At 39.9% G+C, this 18,039-nt stretch overlaps 1 protein-coding gene across 4 annotated transcripts in view; it reads left to right on the top strand.

Moving 5' to 3' along the window:
• The window catches only part of FCHSD2 (FCH and double SH3 domains 2), a 238,866-nt gene that overhangs the window by 46,347 nt on the left and 174,480 nt on the right, over nucleotides 1-18,039 (top strand). For 3 of the 4 annotated variants that reach the window (XM_054015857.1, XM_054015856.1, XM_054015855.1), the window contains exon 3: nucleotides 7,861-7,906. The exons of the other annotated variant lie outside the window; for it this stretch is intronic. In XM_054015857.1, the coding sequence (XP_053871832.1) occupies nucleotides 7,861-7,906 (46 nt within the window). The remainder of the gene's footprint in view (nucleotides 1-7,860; nucleotides 7,907-18,039) is intronic. 4 annotated transcript variants of the gene reach the window in all.

Here is an 18,039-nt window from a genome sequence, read left to right as displayed (position 1 = left end):
GGTTGTACTATGTTAAAAACCCAGGCCCCTCATGACTTTGAGTTGGTGTGATTGGAGAATGTTGGAATTTCTTCTGGGGCGCTGTCCTGCGCCCTGATTGGGGGCTCCATCTTTCATATCTTCTGGTTATTAGGTGTCTAGTAATTTTGAAGCTTCATCCCTCTCTAGCTTCTGGAAAAGAACAACTTTCTGCCCTTTGGGGCATCCTGGTTGTTGAATGGGGGAAGGATCTCTGCTCCATTAGCTTTCCTCCAGAATCTTCAGGCTGCTGCAAGGAGGAAGGGTCTGTGTTACCTCACCCCGTGTGTTCCTCAGCCTGCATGCTGGACAGGGGAAGTTCTTTTCCCTCCCACACTCCTGCTTGCTAGCGGGGAGACGGCACGTGGGTTTTTCAAGCCCTGTTGACGACATTTGTAACATACACCATGCTTTTCTGTCCCTGTGCCAATAATTACACACAAAGCCATACAGAAACATTAAATTAATGTCTCTGTAAATTTAATACATCTTTTTAATAATAGCTTATTTAATGTGGAGTTGGACTGATGGGTAATGAAACAATGGGAAACTTGAAGTGTAGCCATACTAAATGTAAATGCCCATTCTCTAGCGTCATAAGACTAGAGCATCCTTGCAAAATTCTGCTTAAATGTTTGTCCCAGATGAGTTTTTTGATGCACAAGTAATTATTCTTGATCAGTATCATGGGCAAATGGATCTTGTGCCTGTTCCCATAAATTTAGTTTTGCAAGATTAAAATAAGAGGAAATGTGACATAAGGTTGCTGCTGCTGTTGCTACTTCCCTTTAATTTTTCTGGACATGCTTTTATATTTCAGTTGGTTGCTCAGCTGGTTCCTTTTGAAATGTTTGTTAGGGACTGGTCTGTTTGTTGCTTTTTGCATTGTTTTCTTGCAGTAACCTTCTAAAACCTTACACCAGACCAATACTGTATTGAATTTCAGTTACCCTTGCTTTACATTTCAAAAGAAGTAGCAGGAGGGATCATTTGTGAATTTGAGACTGAGAGGTAATGAAAATAGGATGTGCAAGCAGATGTGCCAAGTTTAATTTCAGCTAACCTTCATGATCTGCCGAACAACACCAAAAGAGTCATCTCTGAATAGTTTTAATGCTTCAAGTCCAGTCTCTGGCTTCCCTGAAATTACTTTTTTTAAAACTGTCTTCTCTCCCCGCTTACCTGTCTCTGCTTTGTTTTTCTTCTACCTCCCACCACTTGTGGAAAATAATTCTGACCGAAATGTTCCTGCTGCATAATCTTTCCTCAAATAGGGGTCCAATCCAATACCCATGCAAATCATTGGGAGTCTTTTAATTGACTTTAGTGGGCTGTGGAGCAGGCTGTAGGTTTAGGAGAGTGAAAATGACATTGGCCTCATTCTTTTGCCTCTACTACAATGCAGGACAATGTCAAACTGGGGAGGCAAAAACCCCAGGAAACGGGGAGAAAAGAGACCTTCAAGGGTAATCTGAGCAGTGGTGGATCATGCTCTTTCTACCCGTCAACCCCTTGGATCCAGGGGAAGACATTTTTCTTTTCTCCCGTCAGATGATAGTGTTGGAAGTACTGCGGCTCCATGCCCTGATGCTCTGGTGAGCTCCAACTGCTTCAGTGCTTGGCCTGCTGCATGTGCTGTTTCTTGCTATTTCCAGCATTTGTGGGGTGTCTCAGATAATATCCGAAAATGCCAGGTGTGTTTTGTGAAATGCATAATACACTTGTGTTTAAAAGATAATCATGTTAATAAAATTACACATTGCCCTTCTAGTGCTTGCATAATTGCACAACACAAGATATATCATGTTGAGTAATTGCTGAAAAAATAGTATAAATTGCAGGAATTTATACTGTTCTACGTGAAAAGATTTCCCCTGAGTTCTGTAGATAAAGCAGGTTCTCACAATACCCTGCAGGAAATCACAAACTACGGAAACAAGACCAGAAGGACCATGTTATTTTGTTGCCTACTGTATTGGAGATACTTAATCATAGGTTGTTTTTTACTGTGTGACTGGAAATTTTCGTTTTATGTTAATTTTTAAATACTTTAATTTATATACAGTTGAAGGAATACTCTGTTTAATATTTAGCAATTTGTATATATGTAACTTCCAAAATTGATTTTAGTAGAACATTTTGTTACTTAAAAAGAAACAAAATATTAAACACTTTAAAGCCAGCAAATTCATAAATTGGCTTAATAAACAACCTTAAAATCTTGTTATACCTGTGATTTACTTAGCAACTCTCTTATAGCTTGGCTTTTGCATTCTTTCAAGAGGGGATGTAGGCATAGCATAAATGAGCAAGTTTCATGTGAGGTGGTAAACTGGCCAGTAGTCTTAAAGGTGCCACAGAACCCTCTGTTGCTTTCTGCAAACTGAGTATAACCTACCTGGTGAGCGAATGGAAAGAGCAGGCCTCTCTCCTCACTTACATACTCCTGTTAGTTGCTTTACTTGTTGTAACCTCTAACCCTTTCTATCTTGTCAGTGTTGAAGGCCTGGTCTACACTATATAGTTTTGCTTATATAGCTGTGTCAGCTAAGAGTGTGGGAAAAAATCACCCCCCCTACAGATATAGATGTGCTGGCAAAAACCCTAGTGTAGATGCACGTATGCTGACGGTGTGTCAGCTTCTGCTGCATCTACGCTAGGGGGCTCTGCCAGCATAACTGTGCTGACAGCTATACTGGCTAAGGCTCTGTAGTGTAGATGAGAATTAAGCTGGATTTGTTTAGCACACTCACTGAATGCTAATTTAGTGAAAGTTCTACTACTTCGCTAGTTAAGATGCATCTGTTTTCTACCAGCATAGGCCCTGATCCTGCAAATGCGTTCACAGGTCTTAATTTCCAGATGTAGCTTACACCATTGCTTAGCTCACTTCTGAATTTGTCCAAGACTTCCATGGGAGATGCAGTCACTTATAGCAGATATAAATTTGTCTCTGTGTATTTTAACACAGATTTATATGTGAAGGAGCTTGACCACATATTTACTATGTACTTTTATTTTTTCTGCATTCAGATAAATTAACAGTTTACTAAACGTGCTTAGATATATTTGAACTTCCATTATGAAACATTACCAGTGTAGTTGAGATCAGTGCTTATAGTATAACTATTTCAGCTTTTTTTTCACTGTGCAATCTGTTTGTGAAAGAAACACATCCTCATTTATTATGTGATCAGGTGACATCAATTACAGTATTCCTTAACTGTCTGTTATGATGCAGCCTAATCATTTTAAAATGTGAACAATTCCATATTTATTGTGGATCTAGAGCCTTAAAAATGTAATGTATTAGATTGTAGCACTAGAGGAGGTTCACTGGCTTGACTGATACTCTGGTAATGCTGTTGCAACAATATAATTCTAGAGCCACCTTTTGAATGTTTTCCTTCCATCTTTCTTGTCTGGGAAGCAAGAGCTCTGGAGACACTTCTTGACACAACATTCTCCACTGATCCAGCTCCTTGCTTAATACTCTTCATCTGATCTGCAACAAAAATGTAAAAATAAACCTTAATACAGCATAGCAGCCATTACTTTAAATTAATGTCTGATGTGAGGAACCTGAAATACACAACAGCTGTCTTCACGTTTCTGGAACTTGACTTTCAATTGGCAGGTGGTGGTCAAATTTGGTAAATAAAACCATAGGTCTAGTAGTATTGCAAGAGGAGAGTATAGTTACTGTTGTAGCTTTATTACCCTTGAGGTGGATTCCATTATTAAAAAATATCAAAAGAAAAAAGAGAGATGTTTGTTTTAATATTGAGGAGATATTATATAATGTTATAAGGGAGGCAAAATAATGTATATAATAATGACTAAAATAATGAGGTAATGTTGAATAGAGTAAAAACCAACTCTCCCCCCTTCTCAGATATTTTTGTACTGTGTTTTTTATCTTTATAAATAAGTAAATTAAAAATGTCAGTAGGCTCATGAGATGTGTATAAGGATAGGTGTGTGCAAGGTGAAACCTAGAAGGAAAGGAGTACATTTTGGAGGGCTGGTGGGGAGGACAGCAGTAATTTCCCTCTCCTCTGTTGTTTTCCCAAGTACTCAGTCACATACAAATCACTCACTTTTTTGGTGGAAGTGTAGCGGTTCTTTATGTATCCATTGGAGAGTGTGCACAGATCTATACCTGTGTTAACTTTGCAATGCTGCAGACTTTGGTTTTGGGGGAAGAATAATCTCAGGGCTCTTAATGTTTAAGTGGTAGTTCATTTGTTTTAATTATTACTGTAATTGATTTTTAGGTGGATTTTAGGTGCCAGTGCTACAGTCACTGCTGTCAAACGTTCACTGTTACTTAATTGGTGTCAATAAATTAGATTAATAATATAATATTTCACTTTTTGTTTCTTGTAATGATAGTTGTTAATAATATCATTTTGCTCTGAAAATGAATATAAGAGGCAGTTACTAAAGTTAAGTTAAATAGACTAAAATAAAATGCAGGAACTCTCCAAGTATTGCTAATCCCAAGCATTCAGAAATCATGAGTCAGATCTCAAAGTATGAGACTAACTTAAAAATCATGGGAATTATAAAAGAATAAATGTTGAGTTCTTTTATTTAGTTTGAAATCTTCAAAAATCAAAAGGCAGTTTTCATACTTTTCTTCTTAACCGTGAAGGCTTGAAACTTCTTTTTAAAAAAGTGAAAGATGAGATTTGTACACAATAACATAATTCCATCAGTTGGGGCAAATATCAAACTTGCAATAAAATCGCAAGTGTTCACAACTCTATGATACATAGGTCCCATGTATCTACTGAATTCAGGTGTGCTAATAATCCTGTAATTTTATGTTCAGGAATTTGGAATGTATTAATTTATACTAGGCTTATTTCTGACAAATGTAGGGCCTCATCTTGAAATAGGTACTCATGTGTATGCTTGCTTCTGCATATAACCCTATTAATGTTTATGGAACTATGGTCAGAAGTAAGCATACTTCAAGAGTTACTGTTTGTAAGACAGAGTTAAGCTTTACTTGATAAGTCTATTGCAGATAGGAATCACTATCTAGAAATAAGCAATTCAAAGAAATTTTTTAAAATATGCTGTCAACTCTAGCCTACTTTTTTTCCTTTGTAACAATTACTTGATAAATGCATAAACAGGGCAGGGGGAAAGGGACAGTTTGCTCTGGGCCTCCATTGGAGAGACCCCCACAAGCCGGGTTGCAATGCCACTCACTGAAATTTGGCCCAGCAGCTCTGCTGTCGCAATTGAGGGGCTGCTGATCCAAAACCAGGTGGCTCTGCCACGTGGGGTGAGTGCAGTGTGGGCTTGTGCTCCAGCACATACCCTCTCCAGCCGCCTCTCAGGGTTAAATTGTTTGGAAGGTTGTGTGGAGGAGGGGGAGTGAAGTACTTTAATTTCAGATTTTACCCTGGGCCCCACAAAGACCTCCGTGTAGCTCTGTGCATAAAAATAGTAAGTGTAAATGCATCTCCGTTTTTTTAAAACTACACAATACATTTATCTTTTTTGCAGGGGAACTAGCTTGTTTTCTTTCAAGATTTTTCTCACAATGTTGAAATAGGTTTTATTAACATAATATTAAATAGTCTCTCGTAGAATGTAAGTGCACATAAACTTCCATCTTGAATAGAGGCTAGGTTAAAAATAAAACCCTTGACATTATACAAGTGTATACATGGAAATTGTCAGGTTTGTCAAGGTAGGAAGACATCAAATACTTTGTCAGTCAGTCTGCTTTGTTTCCTAGCAGAAGTTCTTTGCTCTTGAAAAATTTGAGAACACCATCTTTAAAGAACAATCTCAGATACTTACTTTTTTCCCACTAACTCTACTGAAACGCAAAACAAACTCAAACATATAATCACTCTGTAAATTGTGCTAAACCCAGGGTTGTGAGTTCAATCCTTGAGGGGGCCATTTAGGGAAAAATCTGTCGTGGGCAGGGGGTTGGACTAGATGACCTGCTGAGGTCCCTTCCAACCCTGATATTCTGTGATAACAATACCTTACATGTACTATGTAGCATCTTTCTTCCAGAAGGCTCCTAAACAACTTTATAAACAATATGCAGGGATGATTTCACCTAGTTCTGAAATGGAGTCAATTATATGCAGCTGAAACTGCCAGGGAAATTTAGGTAGACAGGATGTGATAACCAGAGTTGGAATATGGCCAAGCCCTCAGAGCTAATAAAAGCCTTACTTTGAAAAGAGTTGCATGGAATTTTTAATGACTATAATTGGCCAGGACTTATGTTTTACATCTTATCTGAAATATGGAACCTCTAACAGTGTGCATTATGGGCTTAATAGAGGAGTGGGCAGGAATAGAAAGCATCATTGGTGCTTACTCTGTTTTTACATTCGAATTTGAACTTTATAGGATGTTATTACAGGATACAGTAGATGCTTATTAGTAGAAACATATTGGTGCTCTTTTGCTATGTTGCGCCTAACCAGCTTTGCTGTTATGGGGAGTGTCGAAAACTTACAGTAGGGAAAGTGTTCCCAGGGGAAATGTTGCTCGTAAGAGGCTGTTGCTCTTACAAGGTGTTGCTGCAAACAAGTGTCTACTGTATTTACATTAATTTCTAGCTTGTCCCCATAATTATTGTTCAATCTGTTTAAATAGAAGTAAAGTCAAATGTTTTGTGCATAGTGTATTATTAATCTTAGTAGAAAAATGTGGTTTTAAATGTCTGGAAATGCAGACCAAGGAATATCCTATTGCTTGGCTGCTTGAGTGTAAAAAGAAAATGACTTAAACTATCAGAGCACTATTAGGAGTCTTGGTACACCTAGAGAGTTCTAAATCTGAGGTGGGTTAGCTATGGTTCAACCATTCTTCCTTTTCTTTGTGCTGCTGTAGTTTGGTTCTCCTAGTGCTACGGAGTACAGAAACCTATTGTATTTAGAGGGAAAGGGGGTAGCATAATCTGTTTTTATTCTAAGCAAGACTGCTTCAGACTTGGACCTTATAATTCAGAAGTATATTGAAAGCTTTGCAAATCCCATTTTTGCCAGAACATGATTGAATAAAGTCACAGTACCAAATTCTGCTGATATATTGGTGTAAACTTGGCACAACACATTTGAAGTGTTTATAATTATTATACTCCCAAAGAGCAGAATTTGGCCCACAATGCCTTAGTGTAAACCATGGGATAATATATCGAGCTTGTGTTGAAATATACTGAGTCTTCTCCTGTTCTTTTGTTGTTTTACCCATCTCTAAAATCAGTAATACTTGGCATTCACTTACCCTGAGGACTAGCCTTAGTTCAATAGTCTGTGGCAAGCAATTGGTGTAGCTGTACCACTACTGACCCCTAAGCGTAGGAAGGCATCTAGGGGTTTAAACCAGTTGAGCTAAGTGGGTCCACGCTGATGCAGCTAGACCGATTGCTAAATCAGGACATTCCTGAGTGAAGATGATGCATGAAAGTGAGATGAGTCCTGCATCTGGAACAATTAGCCTAGTATGTTCAGATGCAGTCAGAGAGAGATGACTTTCCAAAAAAAAAAAAAAGTTTAGATGTGTGAAGGCCAAATTTTGTTCTCGGATAAACCAATGTAAAGCTGAAGAGACTTTAATGAAGTAACTGGAACTTGAGGGAAGGAGCTCTTAATCTATGGTGTCCATATGCAAGTGGTTGCTAGGCAGTTAATGCACAATTGTCAAACAGTTCAGCTCTTTTTTTGCTCCTCTCTTGGCTGTAAAGGCTGCCTGATGGTGCATTTGAACTGAAGTTATATAAAACCCCTTTTTAATTATTGCATTTATAGTATATGGCTGTGTGTGTTAATGGACTTCCCCCCCTGTTTTTTGTAGGACATTCAGTCAGAAGAAAGCTGCAATTGAGAGAGAATATGCACAGGTAAGTCCTAGGATAAATTTTCCTTTATTGTCTAAGCCATTGTTCTCCGTATGTAAGGATACATTAACTGATTAGGAAATCTCCTGCAACATTATTTTGCATTTTACATTGACTGTCTTCTGTGCGTCAAGAAATACAAAATATTTCTCTTTATAATTTGGATCCGATATTCCTGGCTGTGCTGAACAATCTCTGTTCTCTATCTTGCTCTGAAGCCTGACTTGGGAAAGATCTAGGGAGGAATTGTTGGTCTTGGAAGTGGTCCACAGCAACTTTTTTCAACTGTTTCCCGGGGTCAGAGTGGCAGCTATGTAATTAGTGGAATCAAATTGGTTAGAGGAAATGGGAAAAGTCATTGTAGCATCATCATTGCAGTAGCATCTTTGCATACTTGCCTTAAATATAGCCTTGTTTAGACCCTACTTTCCCTTGGTCGGAAATAGACCAAACCTAGTGAACTTCAGAGCATTCTACCAGGCCCATCTATTTACCCATGCTTTTGTTGAAGGAGAGGCGTGGTGAGGAGTGGGGTGGGCATTGATTTAGTGGATTTTGATTCTCCCTCTTGTCAGATTCCTTCTGGTTTGGGGACAATGAGCATCTGCTGGTTTAATTTGTGACTTCTTAATTTGTGGCAAAAGTTCTTAGAGCCTAGGTTGGCCTCTTTAAAATGTATAAATCTAAAACAAAAAAGAATAAAGAAACATTGAACAGGGGAACTTGTTATATTTCTATGTAGAGTGAATTTTGTAAATCATAGCAGAGGCTAAATTTGTCAAGACTTTAAAATTTTACCATACACATTTTACTCATGGTGAAATCCTGCATATACATTCTCAGCCTGGAACTAAATCGAAATGAAGCCTTTTTTATTTCAAAACTGTTGTGTTTAGGTCAGTCTAAACTGTTGATATTCTAACAATATCTGTGTGCATATCCACAAACTGAAAACTAATGCAATAGCTCTGGATTGTATCAAAAGTCAATAGATGACTCTGATGCTATCTGAGTATTCTTTGATACATTAGACTTTACATTACTGTGTCATTGATCACTTTGGCAGTTACACTAAAGTAACAACTTTTGAATAGCAGGATCAGTATATTTTGTTTTAAGGCTTAGCATTTTTAACTAATGCTCTAGGCTCAGGTTTTTAAAGCTATTTTAAAGCCTAAGTCTCCTTTTCAAAAGGGATTTAGTTATTTAGGAGTCTAAATTCCATTGACAGTCAAAAATGAGATTTAGACTCTGTGAGGGAATGCACCCCTGTATTCAGACCTTACATCGTAATAATCTTGGCAAAATATGCCTCGTGAGGCATCATTTGAAAACTAATAACTCACTGGTAAATAATATCATGATGAAATGCGTGTAGCAACATTATATGTAAAGTTATGAATTCCCCATTAGTTGTGTTGGTAGCACATGTTCAAACCCATGTAGCCCTAATTAGTCAGGACTGGTCAAGCAGGTCTTAAACAAAGGAATGTGTGTGTACCTCAATTTACATATAAGTAGTAAACTGGCTTCTTGAAACAGTAAGAGGGAGACAAGATAAATCTGCATTTTAGCAAACAGCATGAAACTTCTTTCACTATGAGACCCCATGTCTCCATCCTCACAGCTGGAACGAACTTTATCTAGGGATAACCCACAGGAAAATACATTTTAAAGGGTGACTGAACTATAAAAATGAGGGGCAAGTTGTCTCTCCCTCTCCATTTCTCTCTCCTTCACCTAAGACAACAAAAGAATCAGCCTTTGGACTTTGGGAACAGATCCTGACCTGCAACTTGGTCAGCAGTGTTGCTAGGAACCTGTGGGGTAAGAATGTCACCTTGAACCAAGTCTAATTTAAGTTTTATAAAGCGTTTTATGTTTATTTCTCTTGTAACCATTTCTGACTTTAATGCCTTGTACTCACTTAAAACCTGTCTCCTTGTAGTTGAATAAACTTGTTTTATTCTTTAATTTACTAATCCAGTGTTGTGAATTGTTTGTGTAACTCAGTTTAAGATATTGATCACCTCAGAGGGACAACTGACTTAATATATCTGGACTGTCCGGGGGAGGGCTGGACAGTGTAGAAAACATGTTTTGGGGAGAAGTTCAGGCCTGGGAGTGTGTTCGGGGTGACCCTGCAAGTAGTAACCAAACGCTGCTGGAAGCCAAAGTGTGGCTGGTGTTTACTGACAGGCTGCTGGGGTCGGAGTTGCTGGACCAGGGTTGTAGCTGTACGCAGACATTGGAGTATGACCTGCAGGCTGTTTGTGAGCAGCCCAGGTGAGACCTACAGCAGCAAAGCGTTGTGAGGGACCCAAAGTTGCAGGGCAGGAGTGACACAAGACCTCACTGGTCTGGATTGCACCCCGGAATGTCATAGACTCCTAAATCAATTGCGATGCTGAGGGCAGCAATGCCTAAACACCTGTAAAAATCGAGGCCTTTGTGCCTAAGAGATGCAGGGAGTCTGAGCTCAGATCTTAATATATTTCTCTGCGTTATCTAAACACAAGGGTGAGTGATGTGTTTTTGTACTTGTGAAAAATTTTAGCATTCATTCTATATGGGATAAAGTCTTAATGAAATTAGGAAAATGAACAATTGCTTTCTCAGAGTTCTGGAGCTATAACACCTGAGGTTTTCAGACTTTTTAGTAAAAAATGCAAATTTCCAGCCATGCAGCTGGCATCATGGATTTAGTGACTGCCTAATCATATGAATAAAAATTTGCAGGATTGCATCCTTGGTTTGGTGATAGGTGTATTGTCTGAAAACATTGGATAATTCACATTTAGAAAAAAGAACAGGAGTACTTGTGGCACCTTAGAGACTAACAAATTTATTAGAGCATAAGCTTTTTTGTCTGGATGCATATGCATCCGAAGAAGTGGGCTGTAGTCCATGAAAGCTTATGCTCTAATAAATGTGTTAGTCTCTAAGGTGCCACAAGTACTCCTGTTCTTTTTGCGGATACAGACTAACACGGCTGCTACTCTGAAACCTGTCACATTTAGAGCTCTTCTGTGTGAAATTTTCTGACAATGCTTCCCAACAATACAAATTGTCATTGAACTAAATCTAAACTCTCTCCCATTAATTATAATGTGAGTTTTGTCTTTAAAACAAAGTTTTATAAAAGGAGCTGAGAATTCTGAGTAGCTTATTTTTTAAGTAAAACTTGGAAGAGCTTGTCTACAAGGTGAGTTACTGCGCAGCAAGCCAGGTTATGAATCGACATCGCACTAGCTCAGCCACTCAGTAACAGGCCATGTGGACACTACTACAGTGCGTTGAAAGCCCTGGGGTGCAGTGCTTACTGTGCCATAGCAGCGTCCACGTGGCACGTGACTGTATGGCCGTGCTGTAGATTCATGCCCTGGCTTGCCCACAGAAACTCAGTGTGTAGACAAAACCCTAAGCTGTTTTAATGTATTTCTTGCAAATAATTTAGTCCAAAATATCCAAATGCCTTTTGACACTTTAGGGGACTGACTCATGCAAGATTAAACTTTGTCTTATTTGACAAGCTAGTCTATAGGAAAGAGTAGGTAAAATTTATAAAAACAATATTAGCACTCCTCCCGTCACCTTGTCAAAAAGGCCATTTTTGTATTATTTTGAAAAACTGTATGCTGATGTACTGTTATTGTGTGCCAAGTTTCTGCAGAGTACATCTTTATATCAGGATGGAACCTATATAGACCATAGTGTCCTGCAGTGGTGAGCAATTTGTGCAGGTATAGTGAATTATGCTACGTATCTGCATAGAAATAGCATAAAACTTGATTTTTCTAATATTCTTACTGCTTTTGTTTACGTCAGGGGTCTAAAACTCAATTTATCTTAGGGCCAGTGCCAGTCCTCAAATTCTCCCAGCAGGCCAATAATGTCACTTGTGCCACATGGAACCCGCCCCCCCACCTGCCTAAGGCTCTGGGAGGTAGTTTGGGTATGGGAGGAAGTCTGGGGTAGGGGATTGGGGTTCAGGCTCTGGGAGGGAATTTGGGTGCAGAAGGGATGAGAGGTTGGGCTCAGGGAGGGAGTTTGGGTGATGGGTGTAGGCTCTGGGCTGGGGCAGGGGGTGCGGGTGCAGGTGGAGGGGGTGGGGTTGCAGGCTCTAGGATGGAGGAGGGGGAGCAGTGCAGGCTCTGGGAGGGAGTTTGGGGGCTGCGGGTGTGTGGGGAGGGAGTGGGGGTGCAGGCTCTGGGAGGGGGTTGGGGTGGTGCGGCGCTTACCTGGGGCTCCAAGGCAGGGCAGACCAGGGGGACTCTGCATGCTGCTGCCCCTGGGCACTGCCCCCGCAGCTTCCCATTGGCTGCAGGGGTGCTTGGGGCAGGGGCAGCGCGCGGAGGCACAGCCCCATTCTGTCCCAGGGCCGCAGGGAGGGGCCAGCAGCCATGTGGAGCGAGCACGCAGGAAGCCGCTCAGCTCTGCTGTACTGCCAGTGGTGGGCGGGGCCCCAAGCCATTTTAAATTGCATGGTGGGTGGGGGAGGAGCGCCCTGGGGCGGCAGGCGGGGCCACAGGAGAGACCCGGCCCCAAAATTGCTGGAGCCCTACAGTCCACACTGGGGAGGTTCTTGGGCCGCAGATGGCCTGCGGGTCGGGACTTTGAGGCCCCTGGTTTACGTGTTATACCTGTCCTTTCGCTAAGGGGTCTCACGAGAAATTTTTTGGTGGCCTCAGAGTGCGGCCACCAAATTTTGCTGATGGCCGCTCTGACAATTTTTCCTAAAATACTTAATTAACTCTAGGAAAAACAAATATACATGCACATATACATGTTCAAATCATTGTAATTTATTTATGTAATAATAATAACGTATGGTTGTCTCTATTCTTTACTGGACCTAAACAGAATAGAAAAAAATAATGTGCTTTGCATGTTCTTGTCTCTGTTGTTGTTTCTTTTGCCTTTTTTTTTTAAGACTTGCTAAGTAGTAAGCCTGTTTATGTGAAAAGTGATACTTGTATGTTTGTTAACGTGGCTTTGCCTCTCCCCCCACCCCCAAATAACTTTCCAGGAGACCTGTGGCCACACACAAAGCCCCACGGTGGCCACATTTGAGAAACACGTTTGAATCTAAGCGCTATGGAGCAGGGAATGTCTTAATTACTTGTCTGTATGATGCCTAACTCAGTAGACCCTTTATTGGGGCTCTTAGAGTTTTATTTCTTTTTATTTGTATTATGGTAATGTCTATATGCTCAGTCAGTTCTGTCACTACAACTTTGGGGCATTAAATATTTTAGTACTCTGCTAAACAAAAACATACACATTTAAAAGTTTGCCCTAATGGTCAGAACTGGAAGTGTTTACACGAACCCATTCTGCTAAAGAGATAATCTAATTATATTGTTTGGAAGCGACAATGTTGCAAACTCCCCTGCAGTGAAATCCTGCTGTGCTGGCTATTAGTCATGACTGGTGTGCTGGCTGCATAGTACAAAGCTATTCAAATACCATTTCACTGAATGGAAGTGCAATCTGGTGAGCAGTTACTTTGGATACTATCCATAGAACATCCACTTTACTAAGTCCTCTGAGCAGCTAAAAGAAAATATTTTACATTGTTGAGATCATAGTTGCATCTCTACTGTACTTTTAATTATTATTTACAATGTATAACTCCATAGCACAGCTTTTCCCAGAGACTGTGGCATTTGACCCTGCACAGACAGACCTCATTTGTTGTTCAGAATATCTGCTTATTTTTTAATTAGTCTTTAGCCATTATAATTGCAGAGTAAAGCTTCAGAATGTGACATTAGTGTAACCAGTTCAATGATATCTGCCTGAGTTTGCAGAGAGCCTGAAATAATAGCTTGAGCTGCAAACTACACCGTTTAAATGAGTGCTAATTGAGATGCCAGTTATAATCCTTTAACTGTCAGCATTATTAACTATTACAAGCATAGAAGAAAGATGAGGAAGTACCATAGTATGAAGGTCTACACCAGTATTTTCAGATGTGGGAGGCACTTGTAATCGAGGATCTTAATTAAATGTAATGTATCTTTATGAATTTTTCTGCCTGAGTGTCGTAAGACCAAATTAACGTTTAGGAGGCAATATGGTTTGGTAACAGTTGTTCCCAAGCTGTGGTCTGCAGAGAGCTGGCAGGGTCATATGGTGTTGGTTGGTCCTCCTTGTTTCCACAGGAGTTGGAAACATATTGATGCCTCTAAAAGCAAATGGAAGCAAGGAAGAGGAGGACACAGTTTAGCTTTCTCCACTGGGGCCTGTTTGTACATATGAGTGAACATCCCTCAGAGACTGGAGCCACCAGTGAGACTGGTGCTGGGAATGCCAATGGAAGCTGTCAGCAGAAGATAAACCAGCAGCTGCCACTTGGAGAGGAATGCCCAGAAAAGAGAACCAGGCAGCTAGACAGCCTTTCCAGTATACCAGAGGGAGAGGAGGACCCAGGTGGTTGGTCATCATAGCCACAGGAGGAAGAGAAGTAGGTAATGGGATTGTATGGACAGAGGGGAGGAGGAACAAAAGGTAGGGAAGTGTGTGCAGGGGGAAGAGTGAAGGACAAGTGCCAGAGAAGCATGTGCAATGTGGGGCAGAGGAATAGCAGTGATGGGAAGGAAGATGGAATTTAGAGCAAAACTAGTGTGATTAACTTTAAGAACATACAAATAAAAAACTTCAAAAACCACTTATTACATTCAAGACATTCAAAAACATAAATATTTTTTCCTTGAAAGTAATTTATTAGTTGCCCCAGTAACATTGTGCAGTTGTGTGTGTACATGCGTATCTATATAACTTTCAGCCTTTTGCAGCCAAATACTTATTTGATTTTTGCTATATCGCCTAATTTCTGGATCTAAAAAACCCAGAAGTTTTCCAGTAATTGAGCTCAAAAAGGAAGTGTCCATTTATACATCTATCAGTCTTGGACTAGGAAGAAGTATTTCTACGAGTAAAACCCAATGGCACTTTTAATGTGGATTTCAGGTTGACTGTTTTTTAATTGGATTGTAAATTCTTTGGACAGATGTTAGGAATCAGGAGACTGGATTGTGTGCCCCACTGTCTCCCTAACTTGTGTGACTTGATTTTAAATACCTCAGAACACCCCTGTTAGGTAGGGAAATATTATCTCTGTTTTGCAGATAGGGAACGCAGGCACAGAGAAATCTGAATGATTTTGGACAGAGCTAGGATGTCTGTGGTGGAGCTGAGAGTGGATCTCAGATCTTTTGAGTTAATTTCCTTAACCTCAAGACAAACCTTGGGCATGTAATTTAACCTCTGTTTCATCTGTTAAATGGGAATTCTTACCTTGTTTTGTAAAATGCTTTCAGATATACAGAAGAAAAGCCCTGTATAAGCATGTATACATACCAGAAAGAAACAGGCAAAGGATAACTTAAAAGATTATGAACAATCTGTTTAAAAAATCCTAAAGCCTTAATTTGCAGGGGTAATGTACAAGTTCTAGAACCTGAGACAACTTAAGGCATTTAGGTAGTTTAACTGTCTTTTTTAAGTCTTAGGTGCATTGTAATAAAGATAACTGCAATGGGACAGAAGACACTATAAAAAAAAGAATACGAATGTATCTGGAATCGTAAAAAATTACATAGCAATGTATAGATGACAGATTATCACTTTAAAAACAGGTGTTATAAATGTCATCATTTCAGTGTTGAACACAGAAGTAACTTCACTAATGCAGACTTTCTGCACAGATAAAACAACGGTATCTTAGAGAATACATGCCTTATGACAGCTGTTCAGTACTAATTAATTAATATTAGGGTGAAATCAAGTCTGGTCCCAGACTCAGCGGTTAGCTATCCGCTGGGGCGTCAGTAAAATAATTGGAGGTACTTGCCTTGAAAGTGTTTACAAGCAACTTTTTGTCTATTAGTTCATTCCATGTAGTCCTGGCAAAATGTTCTTCCTGGAGAAGGATACAAAAGATTACTCTGGCTGTAAAAAGAGGAGGAAAAGACTGCAGACTATAAGGGCGGGTCTCTCCCTGGGGACAAACAAGAAGCAGACATGGATCCATTGGCCAATAACCTTGATGTTAACTGATGCATTAAAGTAATCTTTTTAACCTATTTTTGTTCTCTAAAGAAATAATTTTATTATGGAGTTGGACGTACCACAGTTGAAAATTCATCATTAGGCTGTTCCAGCAGTAATTTAGCTATGCCAGCTTTGGTTTTATTTGTATGTCTATTAAATGCTGTTTACTGTAGTTGGAAGATCATTTTTAAAATGCATATCAAACTATTTTAAAATGTGGGGGAAATGGCCTGTCATTAAGACTCAGACATGTGTTTCCTTTTTTAAGGAATTAAGATTTTTTTTTACTTCTTTCTATAAGCGATGCTAGCAGTTTACTTGATAATAGTGAGCATTCATATGCAAATTCTAGTGTCTACCATGCTTGTAGGTTGTGAAGAAATTTGGCTATGATCCTGCTTTCTGTGCAGGCAAGCCTCTCGCTCAAGTAAATCGGAGGTTTGTCTGTATAGGAATTGCAGTGCTGGGCTCTGAGAGAAACCCTCGACCGTAGCATATTAGAAATATTGTACAATATATTCCTGGCCTTTAAATTTTTTTTTCTTACTTTTTATAATAAACTCTTGGAAGCTTGAGTGACATTTGTTCCTGAATTATGGGGTCTTTCACGAAGGCTTGTCTGCTCTTGTCTATTTTTTTTAAACCGAAACAAATTTTAAATGCATTGTTTTAGCAAAACACTTCTTTTCTGTGGACTTTCTATGTAATCTCACTCATTGGGTTCAAGGCACCTGCACCATGGTGTTCTGGAAAGCCATGCCCAGTGAGCATCACATGAGCACTGCCTCACGCCACCAGATGTTTGGATTCCAGGCTACATGGAAGAGTTGCAAGCCCTAACTGTCTGTTTCTTTCTGGCCACTATGGTCTGTGAGCATTAGGAACCTGAGAGTTGTCTGTGTAACTTTTAGACCTCTGTCTTATGAATAGTTTTATATACTGTTTCAAATAATTTTTCAATGGTTTTAGTGTCAGTATAGCACAGATGAGGTTAAATTACCCATTTCTGCCCTCAAGTTACATGTCCCACACTTTCCCCAGGTCAATGCCACAGTTATCCACAGTGGAACTTAATGAAAGTTTTAAATGCTCCACCTCCTGATCGTTGATATTTCCCTAGTCACTTTGCCCGTGTATGATGCCTCTTTTGCTTAGGAGAAGTTTGTATCTCACTTTGGACAGAAGTAACATCTGTTGGGTTCTTACACCCAAAGCCTCAACTTAGGCTCCATGCTTTCTTGCCCTATGGGCAAAATCAGCAGACCATCCATGGGTTCAGGCTGGGGGTTTTGTGCATAGTCAGAATGGCCTTTGTTGGCATCAAACCCCTCCACCTCTGAGTTCCATAAACTGACTCTAGCATCACTGGCACTTTCTGTGGGGGAAAAAGACAGGATCTGAAAAGGCTCTGAATCCAAAAGCAGGGATGCTGAAGTCCTCCAGGGTTACTCTCCTGGTGAGACTCCTTGAGCACTGAAGAGCTCCAAGTTTCTGCTCTCTCCAGCTTTTGACTCTTGCTCTGGATGGGCTCAGTTGATATCAAAATAGTTCTTCACACTCCTCCCCTTCCCCAAAGCTGCCCAGAGCTCTGGACTTTGGAGTCAGTGCCTCAATTCAGAGGCCTACTGTGACTTCTAATGGTGCCTATGCCGTGGTGCTGAAGATAAGCTGTATAGAGCTCTCTCAAGACCATCTGCTAGTGCCGAATGTCTGGGACTGCAAACCCCATCCCAGTCTCTCCCCCCCCACCCCCCACGCAAAATAGCACAAGAAGAGTTCATTGAAAAGGCCCTCCCAGCACTGAGTGAGAAATGCCATAAGGCAGGTGTTATCGGTTAGTTACCAGACACAGGATTTTTTATTAGTGGTGTCTTTTGCAAAGCCTGAGCTGCTGGTGACTAGTAGTTTTTTAAATTGAAAAACAGTTTTGAATTATTTTGTTAGGGAAGTGATAAATAATCATATGTTTTCCAGACAGATTAATAAAGTTGGATCAAATTTTCACCCTGTTAACTTGTACAGTTATCTAGAATTATATAAATCCATGGTACGCCCATATCTTGAATACTGCATACAGA

This window comes from Malaclemys terrapin, chromosome 1 (genome assembly GCF_027887155.1).
Source record: "Malaclemys terrapin pileata isolate rMalTer1 chromosome 1, rMalTer1.hap1, whole genome shotgun sequence".
Taxonomy (NCBI): Eukaryota; Metazoa; Chordata; order Testudines; family Emydidae; genus Malaclemys; species Malaclemys terrapin.
This window is presented reverse-complemented; position numbering and strand designations above follow the sequence as displayed.